This window comes from Contarinia nasturtii, unplaced genomic scaffold, assembly GCF_009176525.2.
Source record: "Contarinia nasturtii isolate CC-2019 unplaced genomic scaffold, AAFC_CNas_1.1 Cnas_scaffold_129, whole genome shotgun sequence".
Lineage (NCBI taxonomy): Eukaryota > Metazoa > Arthropoda > Insecta > Diptera > Cecidomyiidae > Contarinia > Contarinia nasturtii.
In genome coordinates, this window is record NW_022197486.1 from 9,763,130 (window position 1) to 9,786,001 (window position 22,872).

Below are 22,872 nucleotides of genomic sequence, written 5' to 3' on the forward strand. Positions count from 1 at the left end.
ATTTTTGTTTTGCCAATTTTGATGTTGTTTTTAATTTTTACTTTGACATTTTAATCAAAAATGAGAGAAAAAAATCACGATTCAATTTGTAAAATGTAACGATAATTTTGTTAAATATAAAATTTTGTTTTGTATATAATTAATATTCCTGCTTTTTCATACAAATCTATAGCCAATTTTGTATGTTTTGCTTTTTAATGGGGCGGCGAAGAGACAAATATTTATATTATATATAGAAATTTGTCACAAAGAAATGTCTTGAATCGTTAATCAAGTATGGATTGATTTGTTTTCGTTTTCTTTTGTTTCGCATCATTTTTTTTGGGTTTCACTTCTCATTCAACTTCAAACCAATTTTTAATTATTTAAAAAAAAAAACAATTGTGTTTATCAAATTCGCTGAGTTGAGAATTGATTAGTGGCCTTGAGTTGATTGGTGTTTCATGTTCACTTTCATTAATGATTTTCATTGTTTTGTGTTTTTTGAGTAGTGTGTATTGCTTATAACGGCTTCCCCTCATTCATTATATCATTCGAATCGGAGTATATACATAACAGATAAATTTGTTGAATATTTAGTGATTTTAAATGAATCGACTGTGGTCAATCAACGAATTTATCCGGTTCAATTGTATTTACTACCATCAAATATAATATGGTAATGAGTGTCAAAGCATCTCTTAAGAAGTTGAAGAGAAAAAAAAGGGAAAAAAGCGTTGCATTCTTTTTAACGTGGACTGAATTTTGGATTCTCTGGAACAATTGTAACCGTTTTCAATTCACTTGGAGATTCTGGAGCACCTTTGGCATGTGCAGCCGCTGTATCACAATCGGTTCGACGTGATATCAGCATCCGTATATCACCATGCAAAGCCAAACGCCCTGATCGCGTTGTTTGAAATCTAATAAAATGACGAGATGAAAACAAAAATGTAACACATTTAATAATCGATAGAGTTTTTCAAATGAATTTTTCAAATGCGTGACATGAACTGTACCTTAAGTGAATGGCATAACGTAACAGTTTCATTTGCTCGGCAGGACTGAGATCATCAACACTTCGGCCTGGATTCGCATTCTCATCAAACGACAATATTCTTTGACGCACAAATGTTTGGCACATCGCCGGCATATCACGAAAATCATAAGCAACCACAAACATTCGTACAACCATTCCATTTGGATTGAGCAATGTTGCTTGTACATGACCAGTACGTGGTATAACATAGCCTTTCCTTGGCGGCATACTTACTTCACACTACACAATAATATTTTAAATGACATTTCAATTGGAACATTTTCATACCGAGATATTGGAATATGGTGAATACTTACCACATACGGTGTACTCAGCACTTCATCATTCAATTCATAAAAGAAGGTATAAGCTGGTATTGTGATTTGATTTGTGCAGTAACAGCCGGATGCACCTAGCAAAACTTTGTAGCCGGGAACTAAAAATTTCGGTTCGAATCGACGTTGCAACAGGGACTCTTCAAATGAACCTAATATTGAAATGCAATAGAAAGAGAATGTGTTTATTGGATTTCGTATTAAAATTTCGGGCTATAAAATCAATTCATACCAAGCAATGCACGTTTTCGATATGCATAATTCTTTGGGAAGAATCTTAATGTGGCCTTTGTTGGTGATATGCCCGGTCGATATTCCGAATCTGGATCGAGACAATATTGATGAAATTCTTCATCGGATAAATGATCATCGGAGCCAATCGAAAGACGTTCCGACGAACGATCCGATAAATGGCGTGAACGACGCTTTATTGCAGCTGCCGATTTTAAGAAGCGTGGTGATAGTGTGGGCGGCGAATATTGAAATGATGGTGCTGAATTCGATTTTTGAACAAGTCCGCTGCCCGTGGGCGATGATAGTGGCGGTGACAAATTCTCAAAATCGAATGAGAAAATCGGCATCGATGCTTGTGAGATATTTCGCATTTCTGTGTTAAGATCCAATTCATGCGTGCTACTAAAGTCATTTGCGTTTGATTCTTTAGTGAATAGCTTTGTAAGATTGATTTTGGGCAGCGATTTTGATGTGCTCAATGTCATTGAATCCTGTGAACATTCTTCGTCATCACGACTCCGACATTCAATATAAATTGGTTTTATTTGATTGTCGAAAGCGGTGCAAGTTTTGGCCAATTGTTTGGCGATTGGCGTTTTAAAATGATCCGTTTGATCTGGGGCCAGTGTTTTGTAAATTATGTCGCTGCTCGATGATGGAAAATCATTTGAACTTGGTGGGCTATTCGTCGTATTTAAATCTAATTGCTTGGGACGGTTGTCATCACAATTGCAAATCAGTTCGTCTTCCGAATAGGCACGCCGATACAATTTCAACTCATTATCGGTTAATATATTCATCGAATCGCATTGTAGCATATCAATTCCGGGCTTTGTACAATTTTCGATGGCTGTATGACATGTGCCAACAACACTTTCGGACATTGTGCGTCGATAGCTTCCCGAACAATCACCAAGCTCACGTGCTTTCACCAATAAATGTGTGCTGGCATCATCGTAGCTGGTGACATTTGGTATCACAGTGAAATCGTCTCTTAAATGACTACGGCTTGGCAAATTGTTATTCGAATGACTGTTTACGTGAATACTATGGATGTATTTTGCATTACGCTCATCATTATCGTAGTTATGCACAGTTTTTTGTCGTTTACAACACGAACGACAATCGCTTACATCTAGCTCATCCTTATTATTTAGACTATCACAATGGTCTTTATCACTAGCAACGGCGCATACCTTACTGCTATGCGAAATCACATTGGACGATGAGTTTGACGCTTGTGGTTGTGTGATTGTAGCTGTGGTGATGGTGGTGATGTTGTTGTTATTAAAATTGTTGTTGATGCTGTTGCTGATACTACTGCTGCAGATGATGATGTTTTCATCGTTTTTCGTCTCGCTTTCATTATTATTATTATAATTGTTATTATTAATATTATTATAATTGGCATTTATTCGTGGCGAACTGGTTTTTGTGTTTGCCTGTTTCGTCGATGGTGTTCTTTGTATTGCTTTCAATAATCGATCAGCTTTACCGAGATTATCTTGCGAATTAGCTGTTTCCATAAACATTCGCTTATCACAATTCCAACAAAAGTATTGCATTTCGATGCCACAAAAATCGCAATTATGGAATATAATTTGGCCGTTGCATGTTTGGTTTGATTGCGCGTTGTAATGGTGATTCCTGTGAATGAAATGCAAAAAAAAAAAAACAAATAATTGTAATTGATGAGTATTAATCCATATTAATCATTCATCATTTTGATCATTTTGTAACTTACTCATCAGTTTGCGTTCCAACTGATGTCATCTCAATGGCAGTTGTTTGTGTTGACTTAGTAAACGTCATCGTATTTTGAGCCATACCAATTGATTGCATCGTTTGATTTAGTGCATAAGCCGTTGTTGTCAAACTACTATTATTGCCGCTACTTAGCTGTGGCTCTGACTCGTCGACGCTCATACTTGAATACAATGGTGGTTTGTTCGGATTTATTGTGTGTTGATCAAGCGGACTGTGGATTATAATGGATTTTCATTTGAGAAATCTCGTTAAAATGTATAAATTCATCAAAATATTTACCTGAAGTGTGTCATGGATTGTTTTTGCACGTGTTTTGTGTCACTCCTCTCACCATTATTGCTACTATTGCATTCGGTTGATATTTTACTGATCAATTCATCATTACGTTTCTTTTTATCTCGTCGCATCAAACGTTTTTTATATTTCAATAGTTGTTTATCGCGATGTGTTATTGCATCGTCGGTCGGTGATTCCTCATCGAATGTGCATCGATGTTTACCCTTTTCGTGGCAATCAAATTCGGGCTGATCGTCAGCTATTAACGGTGGCGTCGTTGGACTTTCACTTACCAAATCACGGCACAGAATATCCGTTGAATCATACAGCTTCGGTATGGCTTTCATGCGTGGTAAACTTTTTAATGATACTTTAATTGAAAGATGTTCGGATATCATTGTTTCGGGGAAATTGTGCACGATTGGTGTTGTGGAAAAACATGATGAGGTCGTATCGTTATATGGTCGAATGCGATACAAAATATCCAATTTCGGTTTAAAAGGCATTTTCAATGAGGCTTTTATGCGCGGATTTGATTTCAATTCGGGATCGAGTGGCGATGATGATTTCAATAGATCTGACCAAGCAGTAATTTGAGAAAAGTGTAATTGACTCCGAATGGCAGTGCACAGCGATTGGATAGTCATTGAAAAACGACTCGGACTGCAATGAAAACCATCATTAAAATCACTTTATTCAAAACCACTTTGTGACTGGAACTTACTCTTGATTTTGTTGAATTATCCATTGTTCCAACAGAATAACATGATGTTCTGGCCCCAAATACACTTCAATACAGATTGGTTCACATCGAGCAAATATTGGCAAAATTTGTTTGTAACATTGTCGCCATCGATAGCACTAAATCGACAGAAAAAAGACCGAATTTCATGTTTAGTTTTAAACTTGTCATTTTGAATTCGTGAAATTCATAAATGCAACAATTTTTGTTGTTGTTCTTATTTACCGTTTCGCTGCTTTTAAAGCATTGGTGGTCGTCAATTTCGAATGAATAATCTGGCGTTTGTGGTGTTTTCAACAATCCGATTTTCGATAAAAATTGTGTGCAATGCGGTCCGAGCACTTTTACATTGCGCTTTTCAAATTTCTTTGAATCCAGGCTGGCGGGGAGAATGGTTGTCGGTGACAATATCGACGATGAACCCGATGTCATAAGCTCTGATGAAGATGCTGTTGATGGTGTGCTAAATTTCGTTGGCGAAAAATTGTTTGTTTGCCAAGAGGTAACTGTTTGCAATAGACCATTGTGTTCGATAAGCGAACGTGGTGTTCGTTGCAGTGATGTTTGTCTCGATGCTAATAGAAGCAAAATGGAAAATTGAAAAAAAAAAAAAAAAAATCCCAATCAGTCCACCATTAATCACCCATCATTGATAATGCAATTGTTCGTACCTAAAAACTGTAGTTCGAGCGGTTTCGTTGGTTTCTCCTTCGATGCGGATGCCGGAGAAGCTAAATGACGTTCATAGATAAAATCAAAAAGGCAATCAGCCTTATCAAGGTCTGGTTCGCTGGATGTTGCTGCCGGTGGCGGTGATTCAATTGAAACGGCAATACGTTGTTCGACAAAATCGCAGCTTGTACTTGGCAACGAACGTAGTTGATGCAACTTTTGACGCAATCGCTCCAAATGTTCGGTTGAATCAGTTTTCGATGCAAATGCTGAAGATCCAGACGGCGTATCGGTTATGCCTACTGAAGATGGATTACGATCTGGTGTTTTAACTGTGTGCAAATTAAATTTTGTACCTGAAAGAGAATCAAATAGCAAAATAAAAGCATTTCAATCGAATTGAAACGGTAGTTGCACAAAAATTCCACCACATGCGTGTTATTCATATTTTCATTCGATTATGAGTCAAATTTTATTTTCTCTGATATGATGGTGTTACGAATAATATTACTCACCAAATGGAAATTGTGGAGATTCTAGCAATCGAGAGTATTTTGATGGTAGCGCGGTTGACGTAAATAGGTGATCACCTAGACGTCGCTGATTGATATCAGCTGAGTCACAAGTGTACTCGTCATCATATAATGGTCTTCCTTCGATTATGAGCGCTGAGATGCCAATTGAAATGGAAAAGGCCGGATTTTCAGGAGTTATTGAGCTGCCACTATGCATCTGAAATACGATTTAATTGAAACGAAAATTGATTATTACGAAATGATTTTTTTTTTTCATAAAATAAATGTTCACACACATTGTATGGGTTGCATTGATTATTATATCGTAGTGATTAAATATCGTATTTTGTTGGCTTTAGTTATTTGACATTTTGACCAATTATTATCAACTGTCCTATCGGCATATATGATAATGAATGTATTCAATGCAGTTTTTTCCAATATTAGAGATTTCCATGCTTGTTCTTATCGCTAAGTACGCTTTGTACGTGCAAACGACAACCGAACATTTTCAGTTGACATTCTCTCTTTTATCCAACAAAATTATCATTGGATAACCGCATGTTGTTCAACCTAACTCACTCGATATTTGCCCACAAAAAACGCACTATGATGTATTCATTGTATTCACTATGAGTGTATGTGTGTTTGTCGAAACAGTTATCAATTATTGTGATTTTGAATTTTGAACGCAACTTAGATTATTATTTCATACATTATACGTTATGCGTGTGTAAACGATTTGTATGAGATGTGGGATTTCTATATTGTCTATTATTGTAATGAGTCGAAGGCAAAAAAAAACAAACGAAAATTTAATAGTATTGCATTTGAATGGGGCCAATGAGGAAATTCCGATACTTTTGTTTCGTTTTGTTCTTTTTTTTCCCTTTTATTTTGCCCAAATGGCATTATGAGTGACCTTCTCAAATGTTGTGCATGCAATCAGCGCAATGTCGGAATGTGAACCAATTAAACTTATTTGTGCGATGCGATTGGTTTTTGATTTTCATTTTGAATTTTGTTAAATTTTCATATCTTCTCATTATCTAATAATTCTGTTTCTCTCTCTCTCTCTCTCTCTCTCTCTCTCTCTCTCTCTCTCTCTCTCTCGTTCATTTCGAAACCGTTGTAAACCAAATGAATATTGTTAATTTCGCCTCAAAGTCTCCGACTACTGTTATTTTATATTTTTACAATGCCATTCGAATACCCTCAAATTCATTTTATTGTTATTTTATTTAGCACAGATTTGGCGTATGACGTTTAATTATTCGATTTTCTGTTGCGGCTCTGTGCTTGCTAGCTAGAAAAAAAAAAAATAAAAATGAAAAGAAAAAAGAGAAATATGCATGTGCATACGGTGTATGTCGAAACGGTGCACACACGACTACACAAAACGAATGCATATATGTGTGCATCGAGAGAGGCATTGATTCTACATAACAGTTTTACGCGGTGTGCTATGATTTATGAAGCACAAACATTGCACATACGAAATTTAGGCTAAAAACGTGCTGCAAAATGGCTTTCTTGTAATGAACAGTACATTTACTTTTTCTAAGTATAGATCAGATGTGTGATTTCTGGCTGAAAGAAGAAAAACTAGGCAAAGGTATTATGCTAGGTGAATTATGTGTGGGTGAGTGAATACAATGCATGACCTATTCGAATTAACATAGCGATGCAGCGCGACAAGTAACAGCGCGTTTAATTTGAGCTGACATTGATTCATGCCATTTCTATGTTTCATTCGATTTGGTTATTCTGCAAATTCTCATTTTCTTCCTTTCGGTTGCATTTCAATAAAACATATGACGATTTGAGACACATGGTCTGATTACTTCACTCAATTCATTTATCTCATTAATTTTCGATTTCTTTTCCATTAAAAATAGGTATTTTATGTGCTCGTTATTTTGAGAGACAAGATGCAGATGCTTTGAAATTGTGCTTCCGTCGTTTCTCATTGACATCATGAATAAATTAACCGATTTATGCCATGCACTAAAAATGCATTTAAAAAAAATGATGGCATTGCCATTATAGTGTATTCATCCGTATAATAAACGAAAGACGAATACAAGAAGAAAAAAAAATCACATAATTTCACAAACAAATATAGAATTTACTTTCAACATTATTTTGACGTCGATCGTGATAAGGAGCGCTATCAACCCGTGATGACCATGACAGCTGAGCGTGATGTAATTTGTTTGAATAGATTTTCCTCAATCCGATGCCAATTTCGTGCTTAAAATAAATAATTAACGGTTTTATGTTACATAGCTGTTGAGAGGAGTCAACACATTTTTATTGAATTTTTTCGAAATCGGCGATTTCCTACACATTCTCAAGAAATTAGACAAAAAAACTAGAAACAACGGAAAAGTATACGCAATAAAAAATCGACTCGAATTGAAATGCGTATTGTTATCTCGTTTATTAGTCATACTCTCAATATGATTTTGTAATTAATTCGGATGAGTTTATCGAGATTTGTTGTACATCGCTGTTGATGATATTATATAGCAAATCAAAATGCAGCAAATAAATCAATAAAATGCATCCTTTCATGCCAGTCAGATAGGTAGATCTGTATGACATTACTGAAATGTGCACATGCAATTGAGAAATGTATGTCATGATCCATATATGCATGTATTCAAAACCGCAATGGTGCCAACACACAATACGATTTCGAAAGAGCCTCAACTTCACACGAGCATAAATCGTTTTGAGCGGACAAATCCGTGTATTTTGGCTCATTCAGACTATAACAACAACAACATTTTGCTTAAGCGCATTTTCGACAAATATTTAGCAAAAATTTGTTGGAGAACAATAAGGCAAATGCTTGGCACGATTTCTAACATAACAGATTTCGTCATTGTCAGCTACAATTTACGAGCGAATGATTCGTGTGTGAGATTGAAAATTGTATGCTGCGGCGATTTCAATATAAAGCATTTCCATATAAACGATGGGGTGTTTCCGTTGTCTTGTATGGATGCCCCGCAAAGGAATTGAAAGAGTTGCATTAAAGTGACATTTTTCTTTCCTACAGATTCTTAATATTAATCGACTCAAGTCCTCCACATTCCTTTCTATGTTTGTGTCAAAAACAAAGAAGAAAAAACAAAACGCTCCGTGTGTTAAGTGTTAACTCTTATAAAATTCAGTTTATTTTGATCACATCGGTTTTTTGTTTCGTTTCTCGTGTTTCTTGTTTGTTTTTCATTCACATATTTGCAGCTTCAAACTATTTTTTTTTGTTTTTTTTTCATGCTGAGAATCTTCCAAAAATAGTTTTCACTGTTTATACGTGTATAGTTCTTTTACGTGGCAAAAAAATATTGTGTTTGACGTTTTGCAGGTGCTTTCATTGCTTTTGTGTATACATAACGCGAGAGATTAAGTAAAGAGAAATGCCAGATATCTTTGTCGTAACTCTTTTCTAACTTCAAAACAATCTTAGAATCGCGCAATTTCACTTGACATTCGCAAATTGAATCTACACTTAGAGTGGCAGATTTCACAATTTGAACAACTTTCACTGGGTGAAACTAACATAATTCCTACATTCCGATATGCTCTCAATACCTGGCCTTTACGAAATTGAACTAGTTACATAAGATTATATGAAAATACTGCCAGTAGCATACCTTTTTTGCCGTATGCTCGCCGCTTCAATGTAAAACATTTTAATATAAAAAAAACGACGACGACGACGGCGAGCGTGAAAAAATTGAATGCATTCACTTTTCAAAAAGTGCTATATGTTAAACCACATTCAATGTTGTACCCAATAAAATCCATAATTTTGTGCAATAGTTTGACTTGCATCAATTACAACATGAATTACAACTAACGCTGAGAATTGGATTAAACATGTTCTGATTGCTTCATTTGAACATTGAATGACGAATAATTTAATGATCTTTTCATTTCAATTTAGATCTAGGCTAATTCACAACATTTGTCGTTTTATCAAAAAAAAAAAAAAAAAACACACACAATTAGTCCGACCTAGATTGCATTAGTTACTCTTGATTTGATTCGATTTCCATTCGATTTTTCCTTCATAAATTATGATTGATTTTTTCGATGAATATTATGATTTGCTTCGATTGTGAACCATTAATTTGATATAATTTTCATTTTATTGCAAAACATTTTGAGTGAATCAACGTATAAGTACGTCCGTTTTCCGGGAAAACCCAACTCCAAATTTTCCACTTTGACTACAGAGTGCTGCACTGTCATTGTGCACGCTCAGTTGGATTTGCTGTTGCTATAAGCTATAATTCAAATTTTTTCCAATTATGTCATTTTTCCAACTTGAAAATGAATTTCAAAGAGTTTAAGTGCTTCCTATTTGAGTTGCCATAAAAAGGACTCCAATTATTTATGAATAATTCCACATAATTCATATGGCGTAAAATGAAAGCATCAATTTAGTAATTGAAATGTTATTCAAAGACCATTTTCGTTGTTTTTTATTTTATTTTGTCATCAAAAACACAAATTAAACCGTTGAATGTGAGCAAGTAATTTGAAAAACAAAAAAAATGGTCTTACTCTGCATGAGAGCTTTAATGCACGTGGCAATTGGCAACAAATCACATAAAATAGTGTTTGTGCAGCTGGCTAAATATAATTCAATAATATTTGTAACAAAATAATAGCTTATGCAATAACTAATGATTGGGAAAATTATAATGGGTTTTCAGATTGAAAGACACACGTATGGCAATAGCATAAAACTCTTCCATTCAGCAACTGAATAACATAATAAATGCTTGCAATGGCATATCATGGCATGGCATGGTAAAACCAAACCGTTACGAACATAATGAAAGTGATTGTTGAAAAAAAACAACATTCACTGTTTTATAAATTTGACTATTTGTTGGAAATCATTTATGCACGACCAACGGAAAATGTATGAAGAGAGAATATGTTTGTGAGTTTCAATATGTATATAAAAAAAATTATAAATTTACATACATGGTACAGTTAAGCTACATAGAAATCCAAACAACGTAATACTCGACATAAGAAAGTATCGGAACAGGCGAATGCAAGTATGAACATGCTAGAATAATTGAGTACAAATGGAAAATTGCTGCTACTGCACGAGAGCTTTGCTTGTGGTTTATGTTTTGTCACAGGCAAACTAATGAACGAACAAACCATCATCCATTTCATTCGCACACTTACTTTGACTGTGCACAGTAATAAATGAAACGCACTTTATGAGAGGGAGAGAAACGAAACGAAGTAAAACGGAGAATACATCGACATGTGTGTCGATTTCGCGTGTCTATGTTATATAAAATGCTTTGAAGCTTCGGGTTTGTGTGCATGTTTCTTTGTGTATGCGCATTTCAATGTAGTGGTGTATTCGACTGTGTGAAGAGAATATACAAAAAAAAAAACAACAAAGAGTCAGCTGTCAACGGCATTTCAATCCATCGCACATCTCAAAAACATCATTTCGTAGAATGTACAAAGGAAAAGGACGGCAAGATCGTGACCGTTTACAGTGTGAACATAGAACATATTCACTTTATTCTGTGCGAGAGTCAATTCCATAGGCAAGCAATGGCAGCGCCTTGGTATACATAATAAACAGCTGATTATCCGAAAATAGGCAATGGCGTGTATGTGGTATTGTTGTTGTTTTACTTGTATTTGTTTACATTCGTTATATAGTTGGTTTTATTTTTCTTTGGCTCGGCATATATGTGATATATATGCATCTGTTTGAAATAGACACTTATATAACGCATACTATTTAGCGTTTGGTATTGTGTACATTTTTATTCAACTCAAATATAGCGAATATATGAATTTTCATCGCAATTTAGATGTCTTTAGACGGCTATGTGTTATAAACCACTGGTTTTGGATGACACGAACCCAAGCACTCATATGATCGATTCACTCGCTGTAATAAATGTACATGCGTGATAAATCTTTGCTAATGTCGTTGATTTTCTGTATATATGATTATATTTTAAAATCCATGCAAAATGAAAATTGCGATAAAAAAAAAAAACAATGATACATGTTTTTATTGCTTTTTTTATAGAAATTGTTGCACATCAAATTAAAGAAATCAAAAACAGATGAAAATTATCGGGTGAGTGCACGTAATTTACAGTCGGAAATGATTTTTTTTTATATGATCGTGACATTTATTGGTAAACGAAACCGAACGAAAGGCGATAACATTTTAGATGAGTTTTACGAAAACATACGCTTAATTGAATTTAAAGAGAAAACAAAAGAGAATGTGATTTTGATAGAGAAGTAGTGTGTGTGTGTCTTTTTCTCTCGAAAAACCATGCAGCTAATTTGATTGGCTTTTGAATGGAATAAAAACTGAATTAGGAAAAAAATCAAAACAATTTCTTGGTCGCTTTTTCTTTGTATATAATGTCTATTTCCAAAGTGTGTCACTTCATTTTATTACACGATTCGGTCGAGTTTGGATTTTAGTTTTTATTTGTGTGCATCAGCTTAAAATTGGTGCCTCCTGCAATGCTGTAGACGTCGAGAAAATGTTTATGTTTCTAAATTTTTTTGTTAATTTTTCAAAAATGCCTACGCGCTCATGTGTGTGTGCATGTCAAAATTGGAGAAAGGGAAAAAAGAATAACAATATTTGTAACCAAAATAGCATATTTGCTCTTCGTTCTCTCTTTTTCTATGTATCTCTCTTATTCCGTCTCAGACATATTTTTTTTTCAATCGTCGATCAACTGATGAGCTATAAAATATTTTACAGATTGCAAAAAGCGTGAACATCTTAAAACGAAACCGAATAGCTGTGTTATATGTTTTTTTTTATGTCTCTATGCTTCTCATTCTTCAAAACAGCATTGCCTTTGAAGCAGATGTTCTTATATAGAGCTATGTTGATTTGATCTATGCATGAATGACGCAATACTTATTCCGTCAAAAATAAACAGAACATAAACGCGTATAAAAGGTCAGTTTTTTTCGCTCGCGTGAATATATCTAAATTTGCGCCTTACAGCGATGTACACCATTTACACAAGTCATGGGAATAGCATGGGTGTTTTTTTTTGTGCTCGTCTCATTCATCCTTGATAATTATAATAATAATAATAAATCGATGATTTGAAAGACTAACCATATATATTGCCATAATGATTGCAATGCATAAAAAAGTGAATCGAAATAAAATGCGATTCAGATTTTCTCGAAAAAATATTTTCAACATTTTGCATTGATGCTCCTTCTCATGCGACGGAAGTCTTTCAAATTCGAATTTGAGGGGCATTCGAATTCAGTCGCTCCAAAAGTTTCAATTAGTGGACCTTGGGATATTTGTTTGTATGCTTGATTTTTTTCAAAACGTTTCAAATATACAAATACACACATATGTTTGTACACATCGTTTGTGTGCGGCTCAGCGTTACTTTGGGTAAGCAAAAAAGTCGCAAACACAGAAACATTACAACATTGTGTATCTGTTTTCTCATCAGTTTTTTTTTTCCTGCTCTTAGTAGGCCTGGCCAATATTATAGCGATGCTCTCTAGGTATAGCGACGACAGCAACACCAGCCTCATGCTTATGTAGTGAACATGTCTCGTGCTCTCAAATGCAAACAGCACAGAAAAACAAAAAAAAAACACACAAACAAGTTATATGGCTTTTGCGCATTTTATGGCAACTCGAGTAGTATGTTTTATCGAGTTTTTAATATCAAAAGATATTGCGCTTTTACTGTAAGGTGGATCGTTTCACACGTATTTCAAAATTCAATATATCTACATGCTTTTAACATTTGTACATGATACTGTCGATTTGATGGAATCGCAGTTTCTATCTAATGCAGCTAAGCAGTACAATATATGCTATTGATAGTTGTTTCTTTTCACCATTTCGAATCGATTGCATGTTGCCATTGTATAAAGAATTGTTTATGAAAAAAGAAGAAAAAAAAACAGTTTGAATATGCCACTATATTAATAGACCAAGAAAATGTGCTGAGGCGCATAAATTGGTTTTTGGAAATGTGTGTGCATATGTGTGAAACAGGCATAAATGTGGCACATTTGTTGAAACGGCCATATATTTCAATCGTCGACTTAGATTGTGCCAGCAAAGCAAAGTATTGCAACGGCTCCAGTTTTTTTTTGTCAAACGTTCATGACCTGTTTTTCGTTTCACTTCAGGTATCTGTTTTAGTGGAGCTTACAAACGCACATGATACTGTGTATTAAACGGTCTGTTTGAGTTGGGAGGGGGGGAGAACAAACTGAGGAAGATGTGAAAAACTTGAATGGAGCACACTCGACTTAATAACGGAACATTTTAGACGCGATATCGATTGGAATAAATTCAATCAAGCGCACAGAACAAAAATCCCATAGCATATAATTCAATTTTCGTCAATGGATACTAACTCGACGTTTTATTGATTACATTTCGTGATTCGATGCGATTCTATTTTTTTTTTTGCATTGCCTATCGAATGACATAGAAAAGCCAATAAAAATGAATGAAGGAAAAAAAACTCGCCTCACTCATTGAATGATGTTTATCACCGTCGGTTCAAGATAAGTGAATAATAAAACCCGAACAAAGTTATCACTAACACATTGCTTAGATGTGCTATATAAATTACATCCACTATGTCATAAAAAAAAGATTGAGCTCTATGAGATATGGATAGTTTGAGACTAGAACTATAAGACTCATTTTACATGAAAATCACATCAAGAAAACAAAAAAACAACATCAACAATAAAAAGATCAAGTACGAAAAGGAAACTTTAATACTATTGATTTACTTTATTACATATTTAATCGCGTTTATTTAATTTGAATGCATGTAAAGACCTTAAAGATCGAATAGCGAATCGAAAATATTTTTTTGAAAACTTTCGATATAAGTTTCTTCGATTCGAATGAAATACGTTTCGATGGTCGAATTTATACGCATACAAAAAGGTGTGCAAGAGGTGCAATATTTTTTACGGCATATACACGTATAATATTTCCTATTCGCATGCATTTGCTAGATATTATTATTACAAGCAACGCACCAGTATCAAGCTATTGTTGAAGCCGAACGAAAAGCAAAAAACTTAAAAATAATCCAAGCTAACAAAAAATTCCCACTTTCGGTCTTCTAACGATCGTACGATAATAATTTAGTGTGTTTGAAATATAACAATGGGCTGTAATCAGTTTTGCGTTAAAAGGCGAAATTGTGCATACATTTTGCTTGGCTTGCAAGCACACCGGCAATCGTCAGGTACACACATAGTAAACGTTTTTAATAAAATAAATGATGATTCCATTTTGAACTCTTGTAGTTGCAGTTGCCAAGCGAGTGCACAACGCGTTCAATCCATCTCAAAGCATTTTATATACAAATAAATAATTAATTACAACAAGCTTGAATTTATATAGCAGACGAAGAAGCATATATAAATGCTCCGAAGAGAAGAGAAGCAGAAAAAAAAACACAACAACGAAGGAATACAAACGCTTTATGCATTTTATTGCCAGTCACATGGCCAACCGTTGTTTCAACGAGCGATAATAAAATAATCTAAAAAGACTGTATTTAAAGTAAGTAGAAAAAAAAGAAAGTCAACATTTTTATATAGAAATATAAATAGTGAATCTCAGCTCTCTTTGTTTAGACAAAATGCTCAATCACCCAATCGTATGCAAAAAGATTTTTCGGACGCTCTATTGGAAATACCATGGAGTCAATGAAATGGTTTTGCCTTTTTTGTAAATAATTTCCGAAATAACAGTCAAGAGAGTGATACATAAAAGTAAATAGAGAGGGAGAGTCTCGCTTTGGTACTGCTTGGGATGATGATCGTTTGATTTAAAGCATTCAAAAGTTTTGCTCACTGATGAAATTGCGTCTCTCATTTTGGTACATTCCTGCTACGTTTGCTTCTTTCTTCTCTATCTCTCTCCCCCCCCTCTCTCTCCTTTTCATGTACTTAAAATTTCGGGGCATATACGACGAACCCAATCCATGTGCACATATGAAACACACAAAAAAAGCGGTGGCTATATAAGCACTCGCTCGAGACTAAAGCACAAAAATCGACATAAAATACGACAAAAGTTCATTCGCGGTCATCTCTGCTATTTCTGGTTTTATATTCTGCAATTCAAAGTCAACTATGTCTCACAAACAAAGGAAAGCTTATTCCGTTTTTACACACTCTACACACAAACCGAATGGGGAACAGTGCGCGGTCCGTTTATCAATATACATATAGATTTACGAATAGTAATTACAATAACAACAAAAACTTTTCGAACCTTATTCGTCACCTCCGACGCAATAGAGAACATAAATTGTATTTAAAATGTTGCCAGCAAACACAATGCGCAATTGTTTTTTCTCTCTGCTTCTTCTTCTTCCAAACGTTCGATCATTGATTTAATTTATTTTGCATTTATAAATATAATAAAGAGTACGGAAACAAAGTGTTCGCCACAAATCAATCGAATTATATTTTACATGTATATGATGGATCATGAAATTGAAAATCCATGTGCAATAAATACGTTTTGCAAAATTCGATACAGCAATTGATGATTGAAACATCTGAACTGCGCATAAATTCCATTAAAATTCAATTAAGAAATAACAAAGTAATAACGTAAAAATCTGGTTTATTATCTAAGCGACTGTAATTAAATTGAAACATTAAAATATTCGTTTTTATTTCTAGCTCTTCTTCACAATATTATCTTGACACTCTGAATTCAGTTGAATACTTAAAACGGATGGATAAATCACTTCCACCGAAATAAAATGCCATTCACCGAAGTACGAAATTTAGCATGAACAATATGCCAGAATGCACGAAACGTGTTCAATCATGTAAAAATAATATATATCTATATGCATATATTGTGACCGCTTTAATTTCGACCCACATGGAAAAAGATGGGACGTGGTGTTTTATTATTATTATTTCTTTTTTTTCCCTTCTGTTATTGTCTCTTTGCTGCGATCCACATTGTGCAAAGCATTCTAAATCTTTCGTTTGTATTGCCGTCTCTTCGTTTCTCTATCAGAACAGTGTTCGTTTCTCAAAGTGTGTTTATTACTTTTGGCGAGTCTGTTGTATTTGTGCGTGTCCATGTATAGCCGAGTTTAGTGTGACGATGCCTTAAGCATGCATTTCTATTAAGCGCAGACATGACAATTCATAATTACGAATAAGTATTTGAGAGAGATAGATCCGAAGAGAGAGAGAGGCACTGAAACGAATCCCAAATATGCGAGACAAAGAGACATACACGGGCTCACATACACACGACAATCGATGTGGAAAATCAGAAACATGGAAAATTACATCTGAATTCTAAATCTTTTCCGAATAATTAGATCGAGAGAGCGTGATGTTTGTCGATGCTTTTTGTTTTCAACAGCAGTCAACATGTTTTTTTTTTTTTTTTTTTTGATTGGATGTCTATTGAAATTTTTTTTTATAATTGTAATTGTCGTTGTTGATCTATTTTTTTTGCCATACCTTTTCGACAATTTTAATGATATATATTCGTTTTATTGTAATTAAGTGAGCAAATGTCGAACGATGTGAAGTTGAATTGTCAATTCAACCATAAAATAGATGGAAATGGCCAATGAACGATTTCTGCCAAAGTATTGTCATTTACAATATATGTATATATATACGTTTGTGCTTTTAAGTATTCTTTACATCCGAAAGAAACGCAACAATCAACAACACGAACGCCTTTTACATTCGAACGTAAAAAAAATTGCTTCAGGTGATCCAATCCGATTATTCAGTAGGGTGTTGCGAAAAATTAATTCGGTCAGAATTTGGCTTGATTTTAGTTGTAGTCGCTCGCACAGTTTGAACTTTGAATAAACGGTTTACATTTCAGTATTTTATTTCCGTCGAACGAAAACAATGACAAGTCACACGGTTGCATTTACTAAGTGCACAATAATTCCGCATAAAATCATGTTGAACACGACCGTGTTACCCTTTACACATTGCCCGGCAACTTTGATCGCTTAACGATTCCGGAATATTTTCAAATTGAGCAGCACTCTAACAATTGATTTTCAATGAAAAAAACAAAAATCGATCCAACGATATAATGAATTCATCGTATATTTTTTGCATGTTTATTCGTACGACTTTCTTACTCTCACTTAAGTATCTGGGAAGCTGGTTGGTAATGCGAAGAAAGAAGAGAAAAAAGCAGCAATGTATATGTATATACAATGGATATTTTGTATGAATGTATACAAAAACATATAATGTAACGAAGAAAAACACAAAAATTCATTAAACAAACCGAAAAAAAGAGAAAAGCCTTTATCATAAACATCGTTTTCAATGCATTGGATTGCATTGCGTTATGTTATTTCGCCATTATTAATATTGTTTTAACTGCTGTTTTCGTTTCGACATTTGCACTTATACTATGAACATCGCTTAATCGAATGGTGAAATGTCAAACGCAATGATGTTAGTGCGCATTTACTCTTATATGTATAACATATACGAGAGACGAGCATAATCATAGGAGATTTGGTCAGTGAATGCGAGACGACCCATTTGTGTCGAATCAACGGAGCATTCGCTGAAATGTTGTTCAACTACTTTAAACTGTACATGAATCACTTGAGAGCACGAGCGAACAAGGGAGAGAGAGCATATTAACAAAAATCAACATAAATTTGTTTTTGGGTTGGGTGTTTTTTTTTTGACGATTTAAACCAAAAATTAATTAAAAAAATTGAACGTTACAATTGAGTCAAGTCACCAATTCCTTTCGGTTACCTTGGTTTTTCAACATAGACCTTTTCAACTCAATTTATCTAATTGCAAATAAACCAGTAGTAGCTAATGATGGCGACATGCAAAACTCAGCCGTGTTTTTTTCCTCTTTAGTTTACTTTTTTGTTTTGTTTTGCTTTTTTTCTCCGATACAAAATTGGAATCCTTATCATTTGGTAAATATATGCATATATGTGTGTGTGCATGTATGTATTTTAAATAAGCGAAACAAAAAAAAATAATAATACATACCTTGCCTGAATAAAATGTTGTTCAAACGTCCACACAGCTGGCATACACTCGTTGATAGACGTGGGCTGACATACATGAATAGCACACAAAACGGACAGAACAACAAGTTTTCGCGAAAGGTTTTGAAGAAAATGAAATTCTATGCCGACTGTGTCATTTCACTCCGCATTTTGGTTGCTGCGCTTGAAGATGTCGAAACTCATTGCCATTATTTCCAGAATTATGTGTATGTATGTTTGTGTGTGTGTGTGACTTATGCGTTTTTCTACTTCGTTTGTTCAACCAAGGCTATTCTCGATTCTAGATTTGACTTTTTTTTTTCTTTTCGCTGATTTTTGTTCCTCTCCTCATAGGTTAACTGCTTTTCAAAATGTTAGATCGATGCGAACATGGGCAATTTTTTCTCTTCTCTTCTTCTATCCCTTTTTTTATTCAGTTGTATTCTATTGCGTTTGTTACAAAAGAATTACAAATTCAGCGCTCGGACTTGGTGATAAATTTTTGCAATTTGTGATGAGAACTTGATTTTCATATATCAAAATGGAATCGAGCGAAAACAAAACGAGAATTGAAAAACACCAACAAACAAAAAAAAATAAACGTAAAACAAAAATAATAATAAAAATGTAAGCAACTAGCAACAACAATAACAACAAAGTAAAACACACGCACAACAACTGTCCTTCCTCAAGTCACTGTAGTTCTTCGTTTTGGATTAAACATTCGTGCATTTATGAGTGTGCGTGACAATGTGTTACACTGTACTTTTTTTTCTATACGAAATTCTATTGGCCAATATGCGATATGTCTTTTTATTCCACAAAACTAATCATTATAAAAGAAAAATAACAGAAATTCGATTGGTTGCCAGTGTCTGTTTCTTTGGTCGTTCCAAATGTATGCTCGATTTGATTTTCCGTTTTATTTTTTATTTTTTATTTTATAATAGTCGTTTATTTGCTGTAATCGTAATTATTTGGTCATTCGATTTTGTTGGATGAATTTCAGGCGATTTCTCGACATCCCAATGCTGACTTTCATTATTTCCCAATCGGATATGACACTGGTCGCTTGTTCAATGCGACATTCAACTAGCCCGTAGTTTTTGTGTAACTCATGGAATAAATTTACACAAAACAACGCACTTAATTTACAATATACGTTCCTCACTTAATTGATGATTCCATCGCCCGAAATTCACTTCAATTCGTTTCATTCGTCGGTTCGATTTGCTTTGGGGTTTCTGTTGAATTATTATGTATTTGATTTTTATTTATTTTTTTTTTTTGTTTTTCAAATGTGATTTTATGTCATATTTTCAGTGTTCAGTTTGTTCATCGTTGTCAATCATAAAATTTAGCATTCATTCGAAACGAATACGGAGTTTTTGCTAATATCAGTTTATAAATGGTCCTCTTGTAATTCAACATTGTCAACTAATGTATTTGTTGCACGAATTTTGATTATTCGCAGGAAAAAAAACTTGTGACATTTTCAATTGAATAGTTCGAAACACCCCAACGAAAATTTCAACCAAATTTTTTACCAAAAATAAAACAAACTTCAAATCGCACAGAAGTGAAAATTCCACCAAACTGAATATTGAAATTCGTAGTCTAAATCACTTTTACTGAAAGAGATCAGTAGACACCAACTATGAAAAATGTGGAAATTCTCTTAACCATGAGAATAAGTAATACACGAGTTTCTCTTTTTTTTTGCTCTATCTCTCTATCTATTTTATTTAATCAAATAATCTCTCAATCTAAATGGAACTTCACTTTGTCATATTCGAAGATGAAAAATCAATTGAATTTTAGCATTTCACTTCAATTTCTGATGCAAACTTCTTTTTTTTTACTCAAGCGGATTGTTCACGTTTTAATATGAAATTTTCATTTGATTGCTGGTTTCGAGCTACTGTCGACTTGTATTATTTCAACCAAGATTCATTATGTGTTTTTATTTTTCAACATACATGATGCACAAATACATGCACACGTTCAACACATTTACATTCGTTCACACGGCACATTCACATTTATTGATATGAAGGTTTCGTATATATAGTTGTAATGGTCGTGCTACTTCATACGAAAAGTAAGTGGATGTCGTTTCGGATTTGTCTGTGTGAGAGAATGTATGGTGAAATGGTGTGATTGTGTGCGCCTGTCACGTCTTCCTTTGTTGTAGTTGCGTTGCTGTTATTTCTCTGTGTTTGTGTTTTTTGCTCATACGAAACATAACATACAATACTGTGTGTTTTCTTTTTTTTTCAATCAGCTGTACAGCTACTTTTTTGGTACTTATGTGTCTCTCTTCTGTGTCAAATACAAATACGTCGTTATGATTAACTAAATTTGTATGTTGAATCTGACCAAAAATGTTGATTCAAAACATTCCATAGTTAATAGAATTCGTTTAATTTTCAACCAAATTGAGATGTACGCAATAAAAACCATTCGAATGGGTGAAAAGTCGTAAATAGACAAAAAAAAAGAGCAACAACCAAATAAATAACGAACCGATTTTGTTTCTTTTGATAAACTTATTCATAGATGGCCCCTTTACTGGCTAAGTATATGTCGGTTTATTATTCTAATGTGCAACGCATGTATTTGTTCGCTGCATATTGAATATTTTGAAGAAAGGCGCCAAATTTAAACGTTCGCATGAACACTATAAAGTCTTTCTATTGAAATTGTACGTAATAAGTAATTCCTATTTTTATCTGAGAAAAATGCGCATTAAGTTGATGATTCTGGAAATTCATTCAAATGTGCGATGCAATCCAAATGTGGGCACTACAACGTCAACGAAATTTATACAACTTCGAGTTCAATAATTCAAAGAGCGTTGAACCAAGTACAAAAGTAAATTATAAGAAACTTACCGATTTTTTTTCTCTCCCTCTCTCTCTCTCTATCTCTCTTCGGTGCTGACTATTTTCGGAATGGGTTAAAATTATAACTAAAAAGATTGAAATTGTACCAAGTTGACAGTTGACAAACTGTACGAATATTTTGCGATGAAACGTAATTCATTTATTTCCATCCTTATAACTCGTTTGGAGTTCAATGATTGACTTAAAAATTGATCGTTTGGTCAAGCAACGATTTTGTTATCTTGTAAACAGTTTCAAGTATTTTCCTTGTAAAAATAAACAGCAATTTAGAATCCATCACAATCGCATATTTTGGGCTGAAACAAACAAAACGACAAAAAGAAAGCTAGACACAGATCGAGTCAAATATCTTTGTGTTTATTGTATAATATCCAAAAATCTATAATATAATATCGCTGCAAAATACTTGAATATCAATTAAGCCATCAACGACACATGTAAATATCATAATGGAAATCAAAAGATGATCATCATTTTTTTTGTTCCTTTTTTTCTAAATTATGAATATAGTAAAATAGTAAAAGCATTTTATTATCTTTAATTTTCTTTCTTATCATTTTTTTTCTCATTCATTTGCTCCAACAATCTTCCTTTTTTTTTATTTGGGCTGTCAGACTTTGGTCGTTTTGAGAGTCTTAATGGTCCAATGCCCATAATATTGACATTTTTGTGGATTTTCACTTCAAATTATGGTAATGAAATTTTAATATTATGGCATTGGACAAAGAAAGTCTCAGAGGCGACCAAAATCCAACAGCCTTATTTGGGGGTGTAATAATTTGCAAAAAATTATGGGATGTTTTTCTGCTCTTCTCGATTTTTTTTCTTTTGTTTTATCGAATGCCGATTCACGTTAAAATTATTTCTTTGCCACCAATCGAATCACAAACTTCTCCACACATCCCTATATATATACGTTCAATCAGCAGAATTTAAATTTTTATGACACATTTTTTTTTAATTCATAGTTTTTTTTTATTTTTTTTTTCGTCGAAATCAATAACATGACTTGCTCTAAATACGCACGAAACATCAATGATTTAAAAGAGAAGGAAGAACCTACGTGAGTATGTAATTTTATATTGTTTGCTGATGTTGCATTGGTGCATTGATTGATCAATTGATTGTTACATTATCGATTGAGTTGTTGTCCTTGTTTCTTAAGATTTTTTTTGTTAATTTTGCATTTTGTGTGTGTATGTGTGTGTGTGTTTGTGTTTGTGTTTGTATACATATATTCGTTTGAATAAGCTTTCATTTGAAATTCGTTTTCAAATTTTTAATTACTGTATTTTGCACGAGAAACAAAAAAG

The 22,872-nt window shown here is 33.8% G+C and overlaps 1 protein-coding gene across 1 annotated transcript; it reads right to left on the reverse strand.

The window, feature by feature from the left end:
* Window positions 1-117: 117 nt before the first annotated feature.
* LOC116341385 lies at window positions 118-20,541 on the reverse strand. The gene is made up of 12 exons (XM_031768419.1): window positions 19,327-20,541; window positions 18,655-19,174; window positions 5,560-5,776; window positions 5,044-5,400; window positions 4,598-4,947; window positions 4,355-4,491; window positions 3,634-4,293; window positions 3,332-3,565; window positions 1,586-3,234; window positions 1,336-1,505; window positions 999-1,258; window positions 118-902 (listed from the first exon to the last, which is right to left on the reverse strand). The coding sequence occupies exons 3-12, from the start codon at window positions 5,774-5,776 to the stop codon at window positions 728-730; spliced, it is 4,209 nt and encodes a 1,402-aa protein (XP_031624279.1). The 5' UTR covers window positions 18,655-19,174; window positions 19,327-20,541; the 3' UTR covers window positions 118-727.
* Between the last annotated feature and the right edge of the window lie 2,331 nt (window positions 20,542-22,872).

Excerpts from the sequence above, each read along its gene's own strand:
- LOC116341385 (XM_031768419.1), bottom strand. The coding sequence starts at position 5,776 with ATGCATAGTGGCAGCTCAATAACTCCTGAAAATCCGGCCTTTTCCATT. Across the intron at positions 4,294-4,354 it reads ATAATTCAACAAAATCAAGA|TCCGAGTCGTTTTTCAATGA; the intron begins GTAAGTTCCAGT and ends TTTTCATTGCAG. Across the intron at positions 1,506-1,585 it reads TCGAAAACGTGCATTGCTTG|GTTCATTTGAAGAGTCCCTG; the intron begins GTATGAATTGAT and ends TTTCAATATTAG.